Genomic DNA, 21,827 nt, shown 5'->3' on the forward strand with positions numbered 1-21,827 from the left:
CTGGTATTTTTGATGACCTCACTTTTGCATGTCCTCTGTAAACCGGAGTGGACACTGATCCACACCCAATCTCCCCATACCCCTCCTTCTAGTCATGGCCTGGAAGACCACAGAGATCATTCTTGCAAGCAAGAAACAACTTCTCTTGGGACACCTGGGTGGCTCAGTCTGTTAAATGTCTGACTCTTGATCGCAGGGTCTCAGGGTTGTGAGTTCAAGCCCTGACTTGGGCTTTCCTGCTGAGTGTAGAGCCTACTTAAAAAAAAAAGGAAGAAAGAAAGAAAAAGAAACTTCTCTTTTAGCAATTATGAATGTTCAGGTTGTATCTCATAAAACAGACAGCCCTCTTTAATAAAAAAGGTGAATCTGGACTCTTTAAAATTTATTATCCTACTTTTGAATCATCCAGCAAACAACTAGATTTAATGTTTTGTAGAAATGTTGTTCAAGATTCATTTGCATACCAAGAATTCTGATTTGCACATATCTCTCTTCTAACATGTATGACCAGAGTAAAAGTGGTTCCAATATCCATGGGGTCTATAAGACATGAGAGGAAAACAGTAATTTGTACATTGAAAAGTGCTAAATCTTGACATTTCACACAACTCACAGTCAGGATTGAGACATGCTGATTATCATTTCTCTCTACCTTTCTAAAGAAAAGAAAGAGCTATAGGATTGAGTTCTAGAAATCAAGGATGATAATTCTAGTTGTTCTTTTAATTCGCTATTTGGCATTATGGAAAGAGAAGAAGGAGCGGAGAACCTTAAACGTGTGTTCTTTGGTTTCCTCACATATAAAACAGGGCTATCAACATTTGTTTTGCCTTACACCTCATGATTGTGATGAAGTTAAAATAAGATTCTTTTTGCAAAGTCCTTTGATAAACCACTACATACTCAATGGCATTGAGAAAGGAGAAATTAGCTCAGTCTGAGATAGCAAAAATCTGCCCTGCCATTCATGAGGCTGGAATAACAGAAACGGAGAAAGCCAGCTGCAAGTTTAATGGGAAACATTCTCCTAAGAACTTGCTGCAGCTGTAAAATGTCCTAACAACCCTTCTTTGAATGACTAGTGCTTCCTTACTCACTGAGGAACTTTGTTGTCAAAATCCACACACTATCAGAAACTTGCTGCGTGAAATGATATTGGCAAGGATAAAACATCTCACCCTTGCTTGGACGGTCTAAGTTCTTTTGGTAAAGAGATGGAATCTTGATTTCCAATCCAGGGGGCACAGCTTCCAATATGGGATTTCCAAAGACAACATTCCCTGTTTTCATAACTTTGTGGTTTTCCAGCAATAGGACCCTGGGTCCACTTCACAATCCAGACCTGATCTTCACACAACTCCAGCTTGGTTTGAACCTATCAAATAACTGCATCCTATAAACTATACTTCAACTCCACCCTTTCCCAAACTGTATAATAACTCTATCTATGTCTTCATTTGGTGCAATGTCCATGGCTCTCTGGTGTATGTTCCTCTCCCTTGTTGTAATGAGTCTATAAATCTGTTGGAATACAGGGTTGTTTGTCCCTGGGAATCTTAAACTGACTGAATCAGGACAACTTGCTGGAGGACGTCCATCAAAATCTAAATCTGACTTGGCCAGTGGTTGTCTGACTCCTTTTTTTTTTTTTTTTTTCTTTTTGAGGGTAATTAGAAAGCAGGACTTTGGAGCTTTTCAAGATTTTTGACGAAATGATAACAATATTATTACCCAGGAGAGGAGTAATTAGCATTCTGTGCTCCATAAAAGATAAAGAGATGGAAGAGAATAGGTGGGAAACACCATATAAATTCAAGACTTCAGTATTAAATAGCCATGAATAGCTAATCAAAAAGCTCTCATTTTATGAACATATTTCTACAACATCAAAATATGAGCACATCTATTCAATCAACAGTGCTTATACTATTAAATATGAATTTATAATGATTCCTTATGTCTTTGCACACATAGCAAGAAAAGAAAATGCAGAGAATGGGATTTTAATATCACTGATTCATTTTCATGTGTTTGGTGCTCAGAATAAAATGCATCAGGAAAAAGTAGCTCTGAGTTCAGATTCCTAAAATCCTCAAACCCAAGACTTGTACACCATATCTGACACAATTTTTGGTGGTGAGCTAGAAGCGTCCTGGTTCTCTTTTCCGTTTGTTTTCAAATAGTTGTCACTGATGTTCTCTGAATAAATGAATGAATTTCCTTGTTAATTGTAGTGTGTGTGATCCACCAACATAGAATTCAAGGAAGAGAGGTTTATAAAGTTGGCCAGGAAAGGCATGCTGGCTGAAATAAGTTTCCTAAATTAGAGCCCAAACTTGTTAATAAGGCAATAAACCCATAATCTTTGGCATTATCTTTTCTACCAAACAAATCATATGCATCTCTACTGGACAAAAATCTGTAAGTTAACATGTAATCGGGACATGTAACCCTTTGCTTTATTGCCTTATTGCCAAGTGTGGATAATTTTTCTTCATCGCCTTATTGACCTTAATCTGCCACTCGGGGAGAATATTACAATACATTTGATTAACAACTTACAACTTAGAGAGGCTTGGACAATTAATAGGCTGGTAAGGTTAGAGGTAAACTGCGGAACTAATACACTGTTATAACTTTCTAGACTGGTAGAGAAGTTAACTGCAAAGGTGGTATTCCTTTATTCCTCTATAGAAAGTTAACCAGTTGTATATCTAATTTAGCAATCTTAGTTGGACATTCCCCTTTCCCAACTATATGATTCTCTGTTCCTTAAAGCTCCAGAGTCCCTTTGAATCCTACTGATAATTCCAGGTGGTAACCTTGAGGCTCTTGGTCTCCTCTGCAGCCCTCCCTTCCACGCACGGCTGCTCTCTCTACAGAGCAATCAGACTGCTAGTGTGCAGCCAAGAAGCCAACAGAGAAGGAAATTCCTTAGGAAAACTATGAAAGACCAGGGAAGGTCATGAAACTCCCGGCACTCCAGTCTGTTCTTTGAATTCAACACAGCCCCTTGGTTAACACTGTTTTTAGCTGCCATGACCAGGAGCTGAGAAAATTGGGCAGTTGGGCCGTTTTGCTATATCTTGCTTTAGCTTTCCTAACACCTCTCTTTTCTACTTCCTATCCTTCCAACTAATCCCTACCCACTTCCTCTGCCTCTATTGCTTGCCCAGGGCAACACTGGAAGATGGATCCCAGAGAGTATGTGGATCAGAGCCCTCTCCCTTCCTCCCTGCTTGCCCTAGTCTCACTCAACCCCCTTGCCAGCGCAGAACCTGTTGGCATTTTTTCCATGAATAATAAGTAGACTTCTAGTGCTCAAGACATTACACGTTGGTTAAATGGTGGGAACTCCCTAAAAAAATAAATTCAGTTTTATTACAAAAAATATAGCAAACAATTAAAATGAATCTTTTGTTGGGAAAAAATGTGCATTTTGACGTTAAGTTATCTTATTTGTTATTACACCTAGTGCATATTTTCAAATTAGTTTTGTTCATAAAATCCATGGAAGAGAAACAGAACTGCTTGATAAAAGTTATAAATCCTGTAACAACTAACACTGGCAGATGTGTCTGATTGGTTTTCTTCCCCTTCTTCCTTCTGAAGGAAACACATCTGCTGAATTGAGATCTGAGCATCCAAGACAATGGTCGTGGCTCTGCCTTTAATTCTCCATATGATTTGGGAAAAGACTCTTAAACAGTTATGGGCTAGAGTTTTCTCATCTATAACAAGGATAAAAGTAATAGTTATTCTGCCTACTCCTTACTGATGTTTTCGAATTATGAGATAATATTTCCCAAATTATTTTTGGAAAAGTTTGTGTATAAGCTAATGGCATGATGGAGAACACCTGTCAAAAAGACTTATTTGGGCTTTTTGGGTCTTTCCAAGTTTCCAATAACAATATATGTATCAAAGCAATCAAAAATTACTTACCTTTTTTGGTGATCTACAGATGATAGAGGTTAGTTAAGGCAGAAATCAATACCTACATTGAAGACATCAGTATGAATAGGTGTGTGGGCTTTTTTCTGACACCAACTGTGTGGTGCCTTTTCCAATGATAAACAGGTCATTCCAACACCAATCAATTCTCCAGCTCTTCAATATCAACTCAGTGTTGAACAATTCAATTCAGTTCTGACACTAACTGCCCAGAGTTAGCCCAGACCACACAGGGCAAAGGCTCAGTCCCACATGACCGACCCCACTTCAGACACCAGCTACAAATGGGGTCTCCAAGCTACCCATGTTTCTGCCCAGCCAATTATAAACTTGGGGGTGCCCATGATGGCCCCTTAGGTCCAATAATTTGCTAGAATGGCTCACAGAACTCAGGAAAGTGCTCTACTTATGATTACAGTTTTATTATAAAGAATACAACTCAAGAACAGCCAAATGGAAGAGATGGATAGGGCGAGGTATGGAGGTGGGGTGTGCCAGGGTTTCCACACCTTCTCCAACATGCAACCCTCCCAGCACATCAATGTATTTACAAAGTCAGGGGCTGCCAACCCCATTGTTCAGAGGTTTTTACCAAGGTCTCATTGTGTAAGCATGATTGGTTAAATCATGGGCCATTGGTGATTGAACTTAATCTCCCACCTCTTTTTTCTCCACAGAGGTCGAGTTCTAACCCTCTAATTGTCATAGGGACACTCTTACCTGGGGAAATTCCAAGGGTTTGGGGAGCTCTGTGCCAGGGACTAGGGACAAAGACAAATACCTATTTTTTTTATTATACCACAATAGGCATGATCATGTGGAAGGAAAAACAAACAAACAACAGAAATAATGCTAGTTTGTTTCTACTCTAACCTTTATATATCAACACACATATTTAGTGACTGGGACCTTGTCTCCCACATTCCCCAAAATGGCACATGAGGTAAATACAGAGAATGTGTTCACAGTGTTGACAGGACCCATCGGCTGCAGAGCGCACTCAAAGTACAACACGTCAGGAAGCGGGGGCTCTGAATTCAGACACATGATGGTCTGCAGTCCAAAGCTGGCCATCCTCACCCTCCTCCTCCAGCCCTCGTCCTTGTGCTGAGCTCAGAGCTGCTGGGGGCTCTTCCTCCTCACTGGATTCACTGCTGATTACTGCACAGAGAAACAAAACCCCTTAGGGATCTCAATGTGGGGCCAAGGAACCAGCAGGGAACCCCATCATAAGGAGACACCAGCAAAGCCCTGGCTGCTGGGCCAGCTGTAGGCAGGAATGTCCCTGCTCCAGATGGTCTTCTCACGGAATCCGGGGGCCTGCAGGTTAATGGTGCTCCCATCACTCTCCCTGGATGCTTTGTAAGGATAGGTGACCCCAGCGGCCAGCTCTGATCGTCTTGCTCTCCATTTTCTGACCACTCCTTCTCTTCTTCCCCCTGCAGATGCCTCTTCCCATTTCCCTGCCTCTGTTTCCCTTTCTTGTGGCTCATACCTCCTCCTTCTGCTCTCAGCTCAGCACATTCTCTTTAGCACTCTCCATTTCTGCCTCCTCTAGCCTGACGCATCTTTGTCCCTTCATCTCCTCTTGCCATCTTACTCTACGCATCTCTTTAGTGCCCCCTTTCAGTACCTTTCCACTTCACCCCCAGCTCTCTTCTGCTAGGCAAGAGCTCCTTCACTGAGCACCAGGGTCTCCCTCTCCTGCATGCATCCCGTCCTCCCTGGGCCGCCTCCTGACACCTTTGCTGCGACACACACGGTGTCACCACATCAGACTCCTTCCACCAGCCTTACTGATTATTTCAGGTGCTTGGACGTGTGCTGTCCCTGCTGGCTGGCCTTCTTGGTTAATTTTGAGGTGACAAGATGCAATTGTCTTCTGTATATCCACCAGCCCCCCGGCACAAGATTGTACTAGAAGTTTGTACCTGGAGAGCTCTGCCTCTGGAATATGTAATGATCCAGAAAGAACCCTCAGCTGTCTCCTCTCTCCCCACTCCACCTGAGAGGTTCCCCCCACGCCCGTGCTGCCTCTCGCCTGCTCGCCTCCTGCCTCCCTCTGTGTCAGGACCTCGATGTCCTCTTTCCATCTCTCCAGGGTTTTCCTCTTTACCCTGAAATCTACCTTTTTGTTTTTCCTCTTTTCTCTTAACCTGCTACTCTCATTCACTCACTGGAAATTATCTTGGCTGAATTTTATGTTTATTCTTGTGTCCTTTTCAAAGGTGGCTTAGTACATGTCTACATAAATACACTTCTTAGAACTGTTTTCATAGAACCTTCCATACAAATACATCAGTAATGTAATGTTTGCCAACATATGGGTCCAGCATTCAGGGTTCTGAAAATTTACTGTTAGCAGGGACAACCCCCTGCGGCAGAAGCTTCTGTGCGGTGACCTCCCCTTGATGCTAAATATCCCACCATGTCTCCTCTCTCCCACACTGACCTCCAGCAACATTCCATTCACTCCCACTGAACACTCTGTCTTCAGGGTTTTGTTTTGTCCTTCCCCTACTTCCTCTTTTATCAGCATTTGCTTTGTCCCCTGTTTCTCTCTCCATATTATCTTTGTCACTATCCCTGGTGTAAATTGTCCTCCTCTGTCTCTGTTTCTCTCAGGCTTGCCTGGACCCTCTGCCTGCCTCTAGGCTCCCAGTCCTTGTCTTGCACGTTGTCCTCATCTCAAAGGTTGCATCCCTCCATCACTCTGAGTCCCTCACTGGGCTTTGACCCAACCGCAGGGCCTCTTCCCCACCTCTACCTCTAGTGTCTTCTCCAGTGATCCCATTTACTGGCAAATCTGACCATCATGCACATTATTTCCATGTTCCTGTGACAACTTCTGGCAAGTAGGATAAAGCTATCTCCCTGCCAAACCTCTCTATGGGAGAATTTTGGATCTCATGTCCATTTAGGTAAAACTGTGCTTGCTCCTATAACTCCCATTGGACTGCCCAATCCATCCACCTGTCTATCCTTGTCCTCCAGTAAAGACTTCAGCTCCCCTTTCTCTCTTGCTTCCAGGTCAGGGCTAGGGTGAAGCAGGCAAGAGGCCTAAGGAGCCTAATTTAAGGAGGCACCTACTCTTGGGTTCTCTTTAAATTTCATCCCCTAGGCCCTTCGGGACTCACCCCACATGCGGGCCTCCCTCACACCTTGGAAAGGAGCCAGAGGCTGGGCTCGGGTGTATGGCCTCTCCTCCCTTCACATAATGAGTTATCCAGGGAACTGGTCATTTAAAACCTGGGATTCAGTCATAGTTACCTTGTCCTTCGTCCAGCAGGCCACACACCTTCTCTGACTTCATTCTTAAAACTTCAGATTCATCGGGCACTAAAGAGAGAGAAAAGGAAAGGAGAGACCAGAGCCAGTGACTACTAAGGAGTAGTTCGTAGACACTGAGCTCTGACATTGGAGACAAAGGTTAGCTGCTCCTTGTGCAGAAATACTCCTCCTGCTCCAAGACTCCACCCAAAACGCAACCAAGCCCTGTTCTGCCTCTTTCCATCACCTTAGACCTCATTCCCTTTCTCTCTCCTGCCATTTTCCACCAGGATCCAACCTCCAGGCATTGCTGCTTCTATCCTAGGAAAATATTTCTGCATCCCGGATTCCATTGTCTTCCACGTCCTTGTGTTTCCATCTTTCTTCCCTCCAGCCACCCTCTCTGCTCAGTCCCTGCTGCCTCCACCTTCCTGCCCAGCTCTCTTCCTCTACATTTTCCCACCTTCCACATCAGGCTCCGTTCCTGTTCTCTCCGACTTTCTGATTTCCTCCACTCAACACACAGAAATGAAAAGATACACCTTTTAGTTATACCAGCGGCTCCTGGCAGTGGGAGGAGGGGGCGGGGAGTGAAATGGGCTTGCCTTTGGAGGTGATTGATACGTTTTGAAAGCAGATAGAGGTGATAGTTGCACAACATTGTGAATGCACCAAATACCACTAAATTGTTTAAAGTGGTTAATTTTATGTTACATGAATTTTACCTCCATTAAGACACACAAAAACAGGTTCTGGGTTCAGAATGCCTGGGTTCACCCTTGCTCATCTGACCCCAGGCCAACTACACACACACTGTCTCCAGATTTCAGTTTCCTTACCTGCAAAATAGGCATAAAAGCAACGGCAGCTTGAGCACTAAACCTACAACTGCCCCCACAAATGTTCAACCAGTGAGATATTAATAACGCAGCTATTTCTATTGTGTCTTTCAACCCTTTCTTCCCTTTCATTTCGCTCCTTCTCTCTCTCTCAAAGTACCCACATCCTCCCCTCCATCTTTCTACCACTTCCTCTTTTCTCTCTGTGTGTGACTGGTTTTCTCCTTGAATGTCTGGGCTCTTGAACAACATCCCCCACATTGAAATCAGTCCCTTCCGCCATCATCAAGGGTCTCCTCTTTGATATTGACCATGGGCCCAGAGTTCTTAGCCCTTAGCTGCTTCACACTGAAGGTCACCTCTGGAAACTCATAATTCACACTTAGATTCTTACTCCAGCCTCCAGGTTATTGGGCAGAAAGTCTCTCTTTGCCACCTTTTGTCTTGGATTCAAACAGAGTCATGTCATTTTGGAATCAATACAAAGTCACACACATCCACCTGCCCCATGTCCTGCTGGATTCCCTCTCGAGCATCACAGTTGAACTTCCTGAGTTCTGACCTCTTTGTAACCAGGAAGCAAAGTTTGTTTTCTATCATAATTACCTTGTTCACAGCTTGGCCCAGTGTTGGGTGTCTTTTGTGTCTCTTCGCTATCACGTTTCTGGGGAAAATACTTGTCTTCAATTACTGAACAGAGAAAAAAATTAATTAGTGGTTGCAAGCAAACAATCAGGGACACCACCTCATAGTTACATCTCTGGACTGCCCAAGAATCCAGGTACTTAGTGGGGACTTCGGGACCCTGGGTCAGTTCATCTCAGTGGCTCCTAACTTGCTGTCGTTTGTTCCTTTCCCTGGGACATCAAAGAGAAAAACACGGGCAAGCAAATCTTACAGGCGATGAGTCTGTCGGGTTTAAGGATTATGGAGCAGTGGGAAAGTTATAAACAGTAATTAATCACCCAACAAGATGGCCAGAGAGGAGTGAAAGCTTATCTCAATATAAATTCTGTTAAATGGAATGTCTCTGTGAACCGTACAAAGGGACAGAGGGAATTCTTCGGGACAAGAGCTAGGCTCACAGAGAGATCCATGGGTATGAAAGAGAAAGCCCATCTGCTCTAAAGATGCTGCTAGACCAGAGGAGGGTTGGGGCAGGGAGGGTGAGCGCTTCCCAAAGAGACAAAGCAGAGGACACGTGGAGGAACAAGACAGACCTCCCAGGGGCCAGATCCCAGGAACAAAGGAGGGACACTCTGCAGCTCTGAGCAGGGAGCACAGATAGCTGTGCTGGAGGACCACCCCACAGGCCTGCCCCAGGGGTGGGGAGGTCCCCAGTCAGGGGAGGGAGGGACACCAGCCCAGCGCCCCTGCCTGTAGGTGACCCAGCACACATGGGAGGAAGGAAATAAACCATGAAGCCTGGAGGGGGGAGGAGGGTGGTGTCTGCGGGGAGTCCAGGGAGGAGGGGACACCACGGAGGTAGGGAACCTGCTGCTCCAGGGCCCATGGAGGGAGCTCCTCCTGGGGCTGGGCCCGCAGGTGTGAGTTGCACGGGACAGTGGGAGCCAGGTGTGCTTTGTCATCCCAGGACCTGGCCTCAGACTGTGGCAAAACCAGGTGGAAGATACAAGGAGAACAAAGGGAAAGGTGAAGGGGGCCTGTGTGTGTGTGTGTGTGTGTGTGTGTGTGTGTGTGTATGGGGTCCCATGGGGGCTCGGGGGCTCTGAGCATGGGATGAAGGTAGGGACTGAGCAGCAGGAGAGGGTGCACACCCCAGGCCACAGCCCCCAGATTCTTGGCTTTGGGTCACTGACCCACAGCTCCCATGAACAACAGTGTCTGGGAGGCGACAGCTGCCATCTCCCCAGGGGCAGGTGGGCGGCAGTGAGTGGAGGTGCAGGTCACCCCAGCTCAGGGAGCCCCGGAACCTAACACAGGTGATGTGGACACTGAACCTGGAAGGGGGGGGTCGCTGCAGTCCATGGAGAGAATCAGAGCCCCTGAGGTGTGGGCAGGACAGGTAACTGCCATTCCCTCTGTTCCCATGGCCTGGGACATCCTGGTTACAAATATATTGACCTAAGGTATGTAAATTTATCTCAATGAAGCTTTTAAAAATCATTGACTTGAAATTTGTGCCCAGATATTTGATTCTTTCTATTCCTTTCTCTAACCCAGGTATTAGTATAGAAATTATATTGCTCAGGGAAGCCTGTGTGGCACAGTGGGTGGAATGTCTCACTCCAGGTTTCCACTCAGGTCGTGATCTCGGGGTGGTGGGATCAAGCCTGGCAGCGGGCTCCTCGCTCAGCACAGAGTCTGCTTGAGTTTCTCTCTCCCTCTCCCTCTACTCCTCCCACCTGCACACTCTCTCTTTCTCTCTCTAAAATAAATAAATCTTTAAAAAAAAGAAAAGAAATTATATTGTTCTTATTTTAATCAATGTACTATTTTCACAAATTAATACACTCCCTACTTTATTTTCGCTTCTTTTGACTTTTTCCCTTGCTTAAGAATTGGTGTGACTTCCCTGTTTTTATGAAAATAAAATTCCAGTTCCTCAGTTTAGGGTGTCAGAAATGCACAATTTGTCTGTGACCATCACATCAGAATCAGCCTTCCTTACTCCCATGCCTTTCCACACGCTGGCCCTCCTTCTAGGCTGGGGGGTGGGGGGTGGTGGTGGGGGCTCTTGTGACTTCTCGATTTTTTGTTTGGAGAACTAACTTTTTGTCAGACTGTCTCAGATAAGGTTTTCTGTGGGAATCGGTGACAATCTGGTCATCTTAGAAAAATGTCACAACCTGTCCAGGAACACTTCCTCTTTATCAGGCACCTGTGACACAGAATAAATCACACATTTCCAGGAGAAGAAAAAGGGCTGTAATTAAACCTACATGAGGGTAATCATCTGACTGATGATTTTGATGATGAGGCCAGAGAACATGTTGATTTTTATTAACAGTGACTCATTCACACTGACAAGCACAGGTCCTGGGACAGGGTAAACATTTCATGAATAGTTGTTAAACCAGGAAATGAGTGAATGAATAAATGAGAAGTAGACCTGGACCCCAAAAGGGAGGGGAGGGTATTGATTACCATTTTCGAAGATTCTATGAACATGAATTAAATCAGGATACTCCTTCAGATGAACCCTGCTGAACAGGACTTGTAGGAGTGACCTATCAAAAGTCTTCTCAAGGTAGCAGAGAATATTATATACCACTTTCTCTATCGGCACCAAGTTTCTATGGGCTTCTTCAGAATCCTTTAAAAAAAAAAAAAAAGAAGTGCAATGGGAAAAGAATATAAAATAATAGTTTCAAAGTTAAAATAGTTTCAAAGTTAATCACTAGGAAGTGACTGCATAGAACATTCATTCCACTTTCCCAGTGTAGATAGACTTACAGAACAAATTGATTTATAATAGCACAAAATCCCTGGGGATTTCATTTGACATAGTGGATTTTATAATGTAATACTGCCCCAATTCTCTTAATTATTTTAATTTTATTTAATTTTGTTATATTGTATAAATTGCTATAGGTTTTGTATAAAAAGCTATCAGTTTCAATTCAGCCATATCACTGTTCCCATCCACCTCACTGCAACATGTCCCACAGAAGACAGGGGCTTCAATTAGGACAGAAGCATCGTTAGCAATGACTGCCTGTCCTGTCACCCTCAACCTTATAGGAGGATTAGCTCACTTAAAAAGGTCTTTCCATGAAGAGTATGGAAAGGCCACCAGCCAGTTAGCGATACACTAAATTTTGAATCCAGGTTGCCACACTTAATTAGTGTGAGCCTGGGTTATCATGGGAAGATATGATAAACTTCACATACTTTATAGATTTTTTCCGTGATAAAGGAGCGGTCTCTGAGGCTTTCAAGGAAAGGAAATGGCTTTGTTATCGCGTTTGCTATCTCCACCTTATTTTGCCTGAAGTGATTCAAAAGAGCCTCATGGGAAATCTTCTTGTTCTGGACTATTGAAAACATCCTAAGGAAAAAAATACGACGAGAGAATGAACATCAAGATTGAAAGATGCCCTTCCCACCCAACAAAACCAAACAAACAAAACAAAAACAAAAACCAAGCAAACAGAAAAGTTTAGGCCCAGATGCTTCCTTTGCGAGTTCTTTAAAACATACATTTAAGGAAGGCTATTGCCGATCTTACACAGATTCTGACAGTGAAAGAGAAAACAGGAACACAGGCCAACTTGCTAGAGTAGGACAGCATAATCTTGATACAAAAAACCTGAGAAAGACACTACAAAAATGAAAGCACAGGTCACTATCTCTCATGGACACAGATGGAAAAATATGTTCCTGCAGAACATTAGCAAATCAAATCCAGCAATAGATAAAAAGGGTAATACATCATGACTAAGCAGGACTTAATGTGGGCATGGAAGAATTCTTTAACGTTTAAAACTCAAGGAATGTGTTATCACCACATTGACAAACTAAAGAAGAAAACCACATAATACTTTCACTAGACCCAGAAAAAGCACTTGATAAAATTCAACATCTTTTCACTTTTTTAACTCTCAGAAAGCTAAATGAAGAAAGTAACTTTCTTAATCTAATAAAGGGTATATATACACCATAAAAAAATCCAAAAAGCTAAAAACCAACAACTACGTCTAACATTATACTGAAAGGTGAAATATTAAATACTTTCTCACTCAATTTGAGAATAAGATAAAATGTGCACTGTCACCATTTCTATTTAACATTTACTGGAAATTTTAGCCAATGCAATAAGGTGAGAAAATCAATTTTTAAAATAAACCCAATAGGGAAGAAATAGAACCACTATTATTTGCAGCTGATTGTGGACTTAGAAAATCTAAAAGAATTTATAGACAAATTTTGGAATTAATTAGTACTTGAACAAGGTAATTAGACTCAAGATCAATATGCAAAAATAAATCGTATTTCTATATACTTGCAGCAAACAAGTTGAAGCACAAGTAGAAAACAGTATCATTTCTAAAAGCATTGAAAACCATCAATAATAAAGACAAAACCAACAAAAGATGTGCAAGAACACTACACTGAAAATCACAAAACATTCGCTGAGAGAATTTAAAGAAAGCCAAAATAGGGGCACCTGGGTGGCTCAGTCGGTTAAGCGGCTGCCTTCGGCTCAGGTCATGATCCCGGGGTCCTGGGAACGAGCCCCGCATCGGGCTCCCTGCTCCGCGGGAAGCCTGCTTCTCCCTCTCCCACTCCCCCTGCTTGTGTTCCCTCTCTCGCTGTGTCTCTCTCTGTCAAATAAATAAATAAAATCTTTAAAAAAAAAAAAAGAAAGAAAGCCAAAATAAATGCAAAAGTATACCATGTTTATGGATTTGAAGACTAAACAGTGTTAAAATGTAAATTCTCCCCAATTAACCTACAGATCCAATATAATTTCAATAAAATGCAAGTAGAGGCAGACAATAGGCTTCCTCGCTCCAATGCTCTGGACCCTGCCACCATCAACACCAGCACCACCAATGCAAGAGAAGAAATGTCTTTGGATGCTTCTCTGTATGAGCATGTCCTAGAACCAGGGGCGGTCTCAGAATGATCAACCTCAAGGTTTACAACCACTGAAAGTCCTCTCATGGTGACAACCCGGCAACATGGCTCGTGGCTGGTCTTCAAAGGGATGAGATGGAATTGAGATTGATGTTATCCCCCATTGCTGAGCTCCCCATCATGGCCATGCATAGCTTGGCCTTCACCTACAACCAGACAGGCCGGAGGGGTGTCTTTAGAAGTTTTATGGGTGGTCTCCAACCCCAGGGAGAACATAAGGTTCTGGAGCTTCCTGACCCTCAGGGACAGGGTGTCCCGAACCATGGCGAGAGTTGGTGCTACCCACAGAGCTAGGGCTGGTGCTGCTGCTTGGCTGGGGACTCCACCTCCCGTAGTAACTGAGCAGCAGGTCGGCGCACGCTCGGGTGGTGGGGGGACAGGGCTAACTCCTCCCCCAACCACCACCCTGGAGGTGGCCTTTTTAACTGTTTTCTGATCCCCTTCTCATATTTGAACTCTAAGTGTCACTACTGAGGGACACTACTGAGGTGTCATACTAGTTTTTTCTTGTTTTTGGTAAGAGAATGAATTCATTGTACCTCTGGGGCTGTTACTGGTTAGCTGCCCCAACAAAACCTGGTTGGGCCCGCTCTGCTCCTGACCCCAGCTCACTCTGTGGTGGCCTGTTCCAGAGAAGGAGCCTTCCTCTCATCCACTGGTTATAGGGAAGGAATCAAGAGGAATGCTGGTCATAACCTCCCTGTCTGTGTTGTTCACGTCAAAGAGAAAATCTGCTGAAATAGATTTCTGAGGAGTAGAGAGAGCTCAATAAAATGTTGTTTCAAGTAAGCTTGTTGTGGAAATTGACAAACTGATTTTAAAATATAAATGGAAATGCCAAAGGCCAACCTTAGGCAAGATAATCTTGAAAAAGAATAAAAACGTTTAACTTGCTCTAAAGTTACAGTAATTAAGACAATGCAATATGGGCACAAAGATTTTTTCCATTTACACTCTGCCATTCATTCAACAAAGTATTTAAAGTTTCTTTATTTTTGTAAACAATCTTTTTTTTTAAGATTTTATTTATTTATTTATTTATTTATTTGAGAGAGAGAGTGAGCTCAAGTGGGGTGAGGGGCAGAGGGAGAAGCAGACTCCCTGCTGAGCAGGGAGCCTGATTCAGGGCTCAAACCCAGGACCCTGGGATCAAAACCTGAGCCGAAAGCTGATGCTTAACCGACTAAGCCACCCAGGTGCCGTAAAGTGTCTTTAAAATACCTAAAATGTATAAGTAGAAGTTAAAATGTAAATTGGAATGAAAATAAAAAGAGAAGGGGGACGGCATAAAACTAGGATCTGAGAGATTTGGTGGGACCGTGGCTCTGAGTCAGTGGTCTGTGGACCCCACATTGAGAAACACATATCTCTTTGGTCTTCAGGCTAGTCAAGCTGGGAATGGGTGGACAGTCAGTATTAACTGTCTCCACTTCTATTTGCCTTTATCTTCTCTGGAACTCCAGCCAGATTCAAAGAGCGAAGGTGAAGCTTTTCTCAAGCCCCATCTTCCCTCCTCCATTAATGGAACCATGTGCCATGTGCCATGAAGAGGGCTGACTATGGTGGTGAACTGCAGAGCACTGATTGTTGCTTTAGTCCCAACGATGTGGTGGATTTATTAGCAGACAGATAAAAAGGAATGAGGGTTTGTGAGCTATAGGAGAGGTAGCAATTCTCGGTTTAGGTAAAGGAGATCTCAGTAGAATTCATACAAGCCTACGTGTTGAGGAGATCGACAGATCTATGTTGGGAGTACTCAGCTCAAAGAAAGAGGACATTCAGATTGGCTCCCCAAAACTCCTCTGCTCCAGACCACCTGTCCACACCAGTGGTGGTAATCCATTCTTCTACCTTTCCAGTTACTGGTTCACGGATGGTCAGTGTGGACCAATGAGTTGCTAGAAGTTTGCCTACAGCTTCTGTATAAAACCAGCCAGTCTTTTGCTCTACTTGGCTCTAAACAAGGCAGGATGTCACCCAGCTGCCACTGGCAGCCATCTTATGACCACGAGAGGAAGCAACAACTGTGGGTTGGAGCTGGTGCTGAGGTATCAGAGCAGAAAGATGAAAAGTACCCAGATGACTGATGGCATCATTGGGCCACTGAATCAACCAACCCTGAAACCTGTGTCCTACTGCCAGATTTCCCGTTACAAATGTCTTCTCATTTCTAAGCCAATTTAAGTCAAGGTATTTGTTAACTTGTAACAGAAAGTATCTTTGCTTTTAAAATCCTGGAAATCTAGTATGTGAAGAAAAAAGGGCTTATGAAATCAAAAGAAATCTGTTTAAGAGCAAGGTTTTGGCCTAGTAGTCAAGACGTGAAGGGTAGAAAAGATAAAAGATGCTCTGCTCTCAGGAACAGCATCAGACCACATGTAGAAGACAAGGAAGAACCTAAGAAGCAGGCTGAGCTTCGGAAGATCCAGCTGGAACTTGAAGGAAGTGTGTAATACTGGAGGCCTTTTCATGACATGGGACATATCTGCTCCCACAGGGACAGCTCAGATTATCCCAAGCCTGGACCAGTCAGCAGCAGAGGAAGATTGGGGCCAGCAGAGATGTTGGTCCTTACTGGACCACTGAGGTAACCATCTTTGTCAGCTTCACCAAGAGCAGCATTAGTGCAGGGTTCCCTATTGGGGGATGAGTCTGAGCTGAGACAAAGGTTTTATTACCCAGAACAGGAGGTAGAATTCAAGGTAGGGGGCCTGCAGAATTCAAGGTAGGGGCCAGCAGCAAGAGCAGTGGCCACTTAGCTACAGAACAGAGTCTGGGCTTCCTCTGAGGGGTGAGAATTGGAAACAAAGGGCAGGAAGGGAAATTTGGGTGGGGACACTCATTCCCAGTTCCCAGTGTCTCCTTCCAGGAGAGGGACATCAGTCAGCCTGACACTTCTGGTTCCTTGTTGCACCCTCTTCCCTCCCATGAGAGGTAAGCTCTTAGATGTTTCTGGAGAAGAAGCACAGCTTATAAGGTGTGGTAGCTCTTCCTGCCTGTCTATCTGGAGACAGCCCCGGGGGCAGAGAGGAGGCCTCTAAGTTGGTGCTCCAGGTGCAGGCGTTGTGAGAGCAGGCCCTGCCTGGCAGCGGTGAAGTCCCCGATCATGGTGCCGTTTGAGTAAACTCATTGCTGTGACACATCTCCCAATCTAGGTTTGATTCATAACAAAGCTGATGTTATGATCTCCAACTACCTGACTTCTCTCTCTCTTAAGGGGCTTTTGAAATGTAGCATGTAAAAGGCATTATTATCGGATCCCCTTAAATCCCCCATAGAAACCAAGGGAAATACATAGCAATAGCCTTTGCTTGGAGATGTGCCTGTTATAAATGAAACTGCTTCCCTGGACAGGTCCAACACTGACTCACCATTGTGTGCCAAAACACAAGGTTCAAAGGGCAAGTAGAAATCCAGAGGTTTTAAATATCCAGCATGGATTCTGCGTGGAAAAAGGGAGTCCCAAGAAACCTTGGGAACAGGGGATACTGTCACTGGCAAGAAAACAAATGCCACTTTCTGAAAAAAAGAAGCCGTTCAGACATGTAGATCTCCCCCAGGATATGGGCAACATAGCGCCACGATCGACCTTCAAGTGGGAACTATCCCCAGTTAAAATTAAGTTCTGCAATGGGCTCTCAACACTGACTGGTGGCTTTTCTTCCCTCTATAGTTTGACCTGTCTCTTCCACACAACCCAGATTAGAAGTCTTTGCTAGAGTCTGTGGCCATAGGAGTCCTGGGATCAGGGAATCGTCACAGATTATACATTACTAGCTTGGCTACAAATCAGCTTGTGTTGAGTTGGTTTTTCTTTTTTTTCTTTTGTGGGTTGGAACCAGACTTGTGATATTATTATTATTAATTATATTCTTACATTTATATAATTTATATTCTTATTCTTATTATTCTGGTAACCCTCTTGTCTCTTGGAATTAAGAGATGTGGGACACATAAGAGGTCAGAGGGTTGGATGCACCTAGGTTGGCAGTGCTAAGAGGAGTGCAGGCTGCTATGGCCAGAGCAGTGAGAAACTGGACTGCACCCAGTCCTCTGCAGCTAAGTCTGAGCACAACAAGGACATCAGCCAGAGGGAACTTTGGGGCTATAATTTCTGTGGGAGACTAGCCTGAAAACCAGGGGAGATTTCACTGTGGTTCTTTAATTTTACTAATTTTAATTTTACATTTAATAATGGGAGGGGATGTCAGGAAAGATAGCAAAATAGGAAATGCCAGAAACCTGTGTCTCCACTCAGACAGCAACTGTACTAGCAGAAACCGTCTGAAGTCACCACGTGGGCACTCGAGAGTGTATTTGAATGCTTGCAGCTCCCAGGAGAAAGCCTGACCAGGAAAGTCTGGCTAAATTTGGCCAATCTCTGCCTCTAGCACTACAGTAGCTATGCATCCCCCAGCCCTAAGCCCAGTAGCAGGCAGCTGTGCCCACATCTCTAGAGTGGTTTGTTGCAGCCATGGTGGCCAATAAGGAATTGGTCCTCCAAATATTAGGATCCTGATTGCTGATGACAGCTTTTCATTGCTGAGGTGTAGGCACAGAAGCAGGCTGTCATTGGTGCACTCCCAGCGGCTGAGGTGGTTCCCTGGAGACTTACAGGAGTTGCACCTGGTTTTTGGTTTGATTGGGTTTTTTTCCCCCTTTCTTCCCTTTTGGAAGCCAGACTTTTATGATTCAGACCTTCAAAAGCAATCATACACAGGGAATTTAGAAAGCCCTGCGGGGAGCCGGGGTGGCTTAGTCAGTTAAGTGTCCACCGTTGCTCAGGTCATGATCGCAGGGTCCTGGGGTGGAGTCCTGCATCGGGCTCCCTGCTCAGTGGGGGTCTGCCTCTCCTTCTCCCTCTGTGTTCATACTCTCTCTCTCTCTCTCAAGTAAATAAATAAAATCTTTAAAAAAAAAAAGAAAGAAGGAAAGAAAGAAAGAAAGAAAGAAAGAAAGAAAGAAAGAAAGAAAGAAAGAAAGAGAAAGAAAGAAAGAAAAGAACAGAAAGCCACTGCAACATCCATCCAGGGACAGATGCAGGCTCAGAAAAGACCTGAAAAGACCCTAAGCTGTCTCTTCAGGCTGATCCACACCCAGAGTTATACATCAACAATTAAAAAAATATATATTAAGGAAGCAGTTCCATCTACATATCATCCAAAAGAAGTAAATACTTCAAAATAAATCTAACTAAGGAAGTGAAAGACTCCCATGGTATGCTAAAAACTACCAACCATTGCTGAAAGAAATTAAAGAAGTCCTAAATAAATGAAAAGAAATCCCATGTTCATGGATTGGAAGACTTTTTTTTTTAAGATTTTATTTATTTATTTGACCGAGAGAGAGAGAGAGAGCACAAGCAGGGGGAGTGGCAGGCAGAGGGAGAAGAAGACTCCCTGCTGAACAGGGAGCCCGATGTGGGACTCCATCCCAGGACCCTGGGATCATGACCTGAACCGAAGGCAGACGCTTAACCAACTGAGCCAGGCACCCATGGATTGGAAGACTTAACCTTTTATGATGTCAAAACTACCCAAAGCAATCTTTCAGTTCATCACAATCCCTTAAAAAAAAAAATTCTAAAAGCCTTTTCACAAAAATGGAAAAGCTGATTCTCAAATTTATATGGAATTGCAATTGACCCCAAATAGCCAAAACAATCTTGAAAAAGAATTAATTTGGAAGACTCACACGTTCCAACTTTGAAATGCAGTACAAAGCTATGGTAATTGAAACATTATGGCACTGGCCTAAGGACAGACATATGGATCAGTAAAATAAAATAGACCAGAAATAAACCCTCATACATATGGTCAGTTGATTTTCAACAAGGGCACCATGACCATTCAATAAGGGAAGGATAGTCTTTTCAACAACAGATGCTGGCAAAACAGGACATCCACATGCAAAAATCCCCATATATGTAAAAATTAACTCAAAATAGATGAAAGACCCAACACTAAGGCAAAACTACAAAACTCTTAGAAGAAAACATTGGGTGAAGTCTTCATAACACTGGATTTGGCAGTTGTTTCATGGATATGACACCAAAAGCACAGACAACAAGAGGAAATAGATAAATTAGACTTCATCAAAATTAAGACCTTTTGTGCACCAAAATATATTATCAAGAAAATGAAAAGACAAACCCACAGCTAACATCATACTCAATAGTAAAAAGCTAAAAGCTTTTCCTCTAAGATCAGGAACAAGACAAGGATGACCACTCTCACCACTTTTATTCAACATAGTACAGGAGGTCCTAGGCACAACAATCAGACGAGAAAAAGAAATAAAAAGCATTCAAACTGGTACAGAAGCAGTAAAACTGTCATTATTTGCAGATGACATGACACTATATATAGAAAACCCTAGGGACTCTATCAAAAACTATTAGAACTAATAAATTCAGTACAGTTGCAGGATACAAAATTACTATACAGAAATCTGTTGTGTTTCTATTCACTATAACAAACACAAAGAGGGAAACCATCAACAAAATGAAAAGGCAACTTACTGCATGGGAGAAGGTATTTGCAAATGATATATCCAATAAGAGGTTAATATCCAAAATACATAAAGAGCTCATACAACTCAACACCAAAAAAAAAAAAAAAATCCAATTTAAAAACGGGCAGAGCACCTGAATAGACATTTTTCCAAAGAAGAGAGGGTATTACATTGAGTAAAATAAGTCAGACAGAGAAAGACAAGTACCATATGATTTCACTTATATGTGGAACCTAAAAAACAAAACAGTGGCTGGACCACCTTACAAAAGCAAATGAACAAGCAAAGCAAAACAGAAACAGACTCATAAATACAGGAAACAAACTGGTGGTCGCCAGAGGGGAAGTGGGGGGGGGGGATGAGCAAAATAGGGGAAGGGGATTAAGAAGTAAAAATTTCCTGTTATAAAATAACTAAGTCATGAGGATGAAAGTACAGCATAGAGAATATAGACAATAATATTATAATAACTTTGTAAAGTGACAGATGGGAGCTACACTTAACCATGGTGAGCATTCATAATCTATAAAAATGTCAAATCACCGTGTTGTACACCTGAAACTAATATAGTATTGTATGTCAACTATAATTAAAAAATAAATACTTTTTAAATAATGAAAAAGAGGGCGCCTGGGTGGCTCAGTTGGTTAAGCGACTGCCTTCGGCTCAGGTCATGATCCTGGAGTCCCTGGATCAAGTCCCACATCGGGCTCCCTGCTCGGCAGGGAGCCTGCTTCTCCCTCTGACCCTCCCCCCCTCTCATGTGCTCTCTCTCTCTCATTCTCTCTGTCTCAAATAAATAAATAAAATCTTTTTAAAAAAATAAATAAATAATGAAAAAGAAAATGAAAAGACAACCATAGAATGGGAAAAAATACTTTCAAATCATATATCTGGGAAGGGGTTCATATTCAGAGTATGTAAAGAACTTCTGAAGCTTAACAACAACAAAACACTACAAATACCTCGATGCAACATGAGCAAACAAGTAAATATGTCTCCAAGGAAAATATATAAATGATCAATAAGCCCATGAAAAGATGCTCAACATCATCAATCCTTATGAAAATGTAAATCAAAACCACATTGAGATACCACTTCATACCTACTAGGATGGCTGTAATAAACATTTTTTAAAGAAAGAAAACCCACACACAGAGACAATAACAAGTATTGGTGAGGATGCGGAGAGATTGGAACCCTGGAACATTGCTGATGGAAATGTAAAGTGGTCCAGACACTGTGGAAAACAGCTTAGAGGCTCAAAGAATTGAAGGTAGAAAACCACGTGACCTAGCGATTCCACTCTTAAAGTGAGGCTCCTCCGAGCCAAGCAATGGGCAGGGGTATCTGAAGTTGCAGATACTAGTTCATTCTTTTGACCCAGTTAGTAAATAACCACTGCTCCGAGCCCCTTCAAGGGCCCTCCTCCACCACCTGCTGCCCTAGCCAGCCCACCTCTCCCTAACTCCCTGCCCACCAAAACCTCCTAAATCAGGGACCTGATGCCAATGGGTCCTTCAGGAACCTGCTCCAGCCTTCCGGGGCGATTGTTCTCATCAGGAGGTACAGAGCAGAATGAAAGCAGAGAAACCACTCTGGAGGTTTTATTCTAATTTTAGCATGTGAAACTTCATCTGAAATTTG

General features: G+C 43.2%; 1 protein-coding gene across 1 annotated transcript; it reads right to left on the reverse strand.

The window, feature by feature from the left end:
* Window positions 1-4,352: 4,352 nt before the first annotated feature.
* Window positions 4,353-21,769, reverse strand: LOC118547004 (nuclear body protein SP140-like protein). The gene is made up of 6 exons (XM_078071446.1): window positions 21,683-21,769; window positions 11,919-12,075; window positions 11,172-11,340; window positions 8,670-8,753; window positions 7,225-7,293; window positions 4,353-5,115 (listed from the first exon to the last, which is right to left on the reverse strand). Exons 2-6 carry the CDS (start codon window positions 12,072-12,074, stop codon window positions 4,970-4,972), a joined length of 624 nt encoding a protein of 207 aa, XP_077927572.1. The 5' UTR covers window position 12,075; window positions 21,683-21,769; the 3' UTR covers window positions 4,353-4,969.
* Window positions 21,770-21,827: the final 58 nt, after the last annotated feature.

The sequence above is a fragment of the Halichoerus grypus genome, chromosome 4 (assembly GCF_964656455.1).
Source record: "Halichoerus grypus chromosome 4, mHalGry1.hap1.1, whole genome shotgun sequence".
Classification (NCBI taxonomy): domain Eukaryota; kingdom Metazoa; phylum Chordata; class Mammalia; order Carnivora; family Phocidae; genus Halichoerus; species Halichoerus grypus.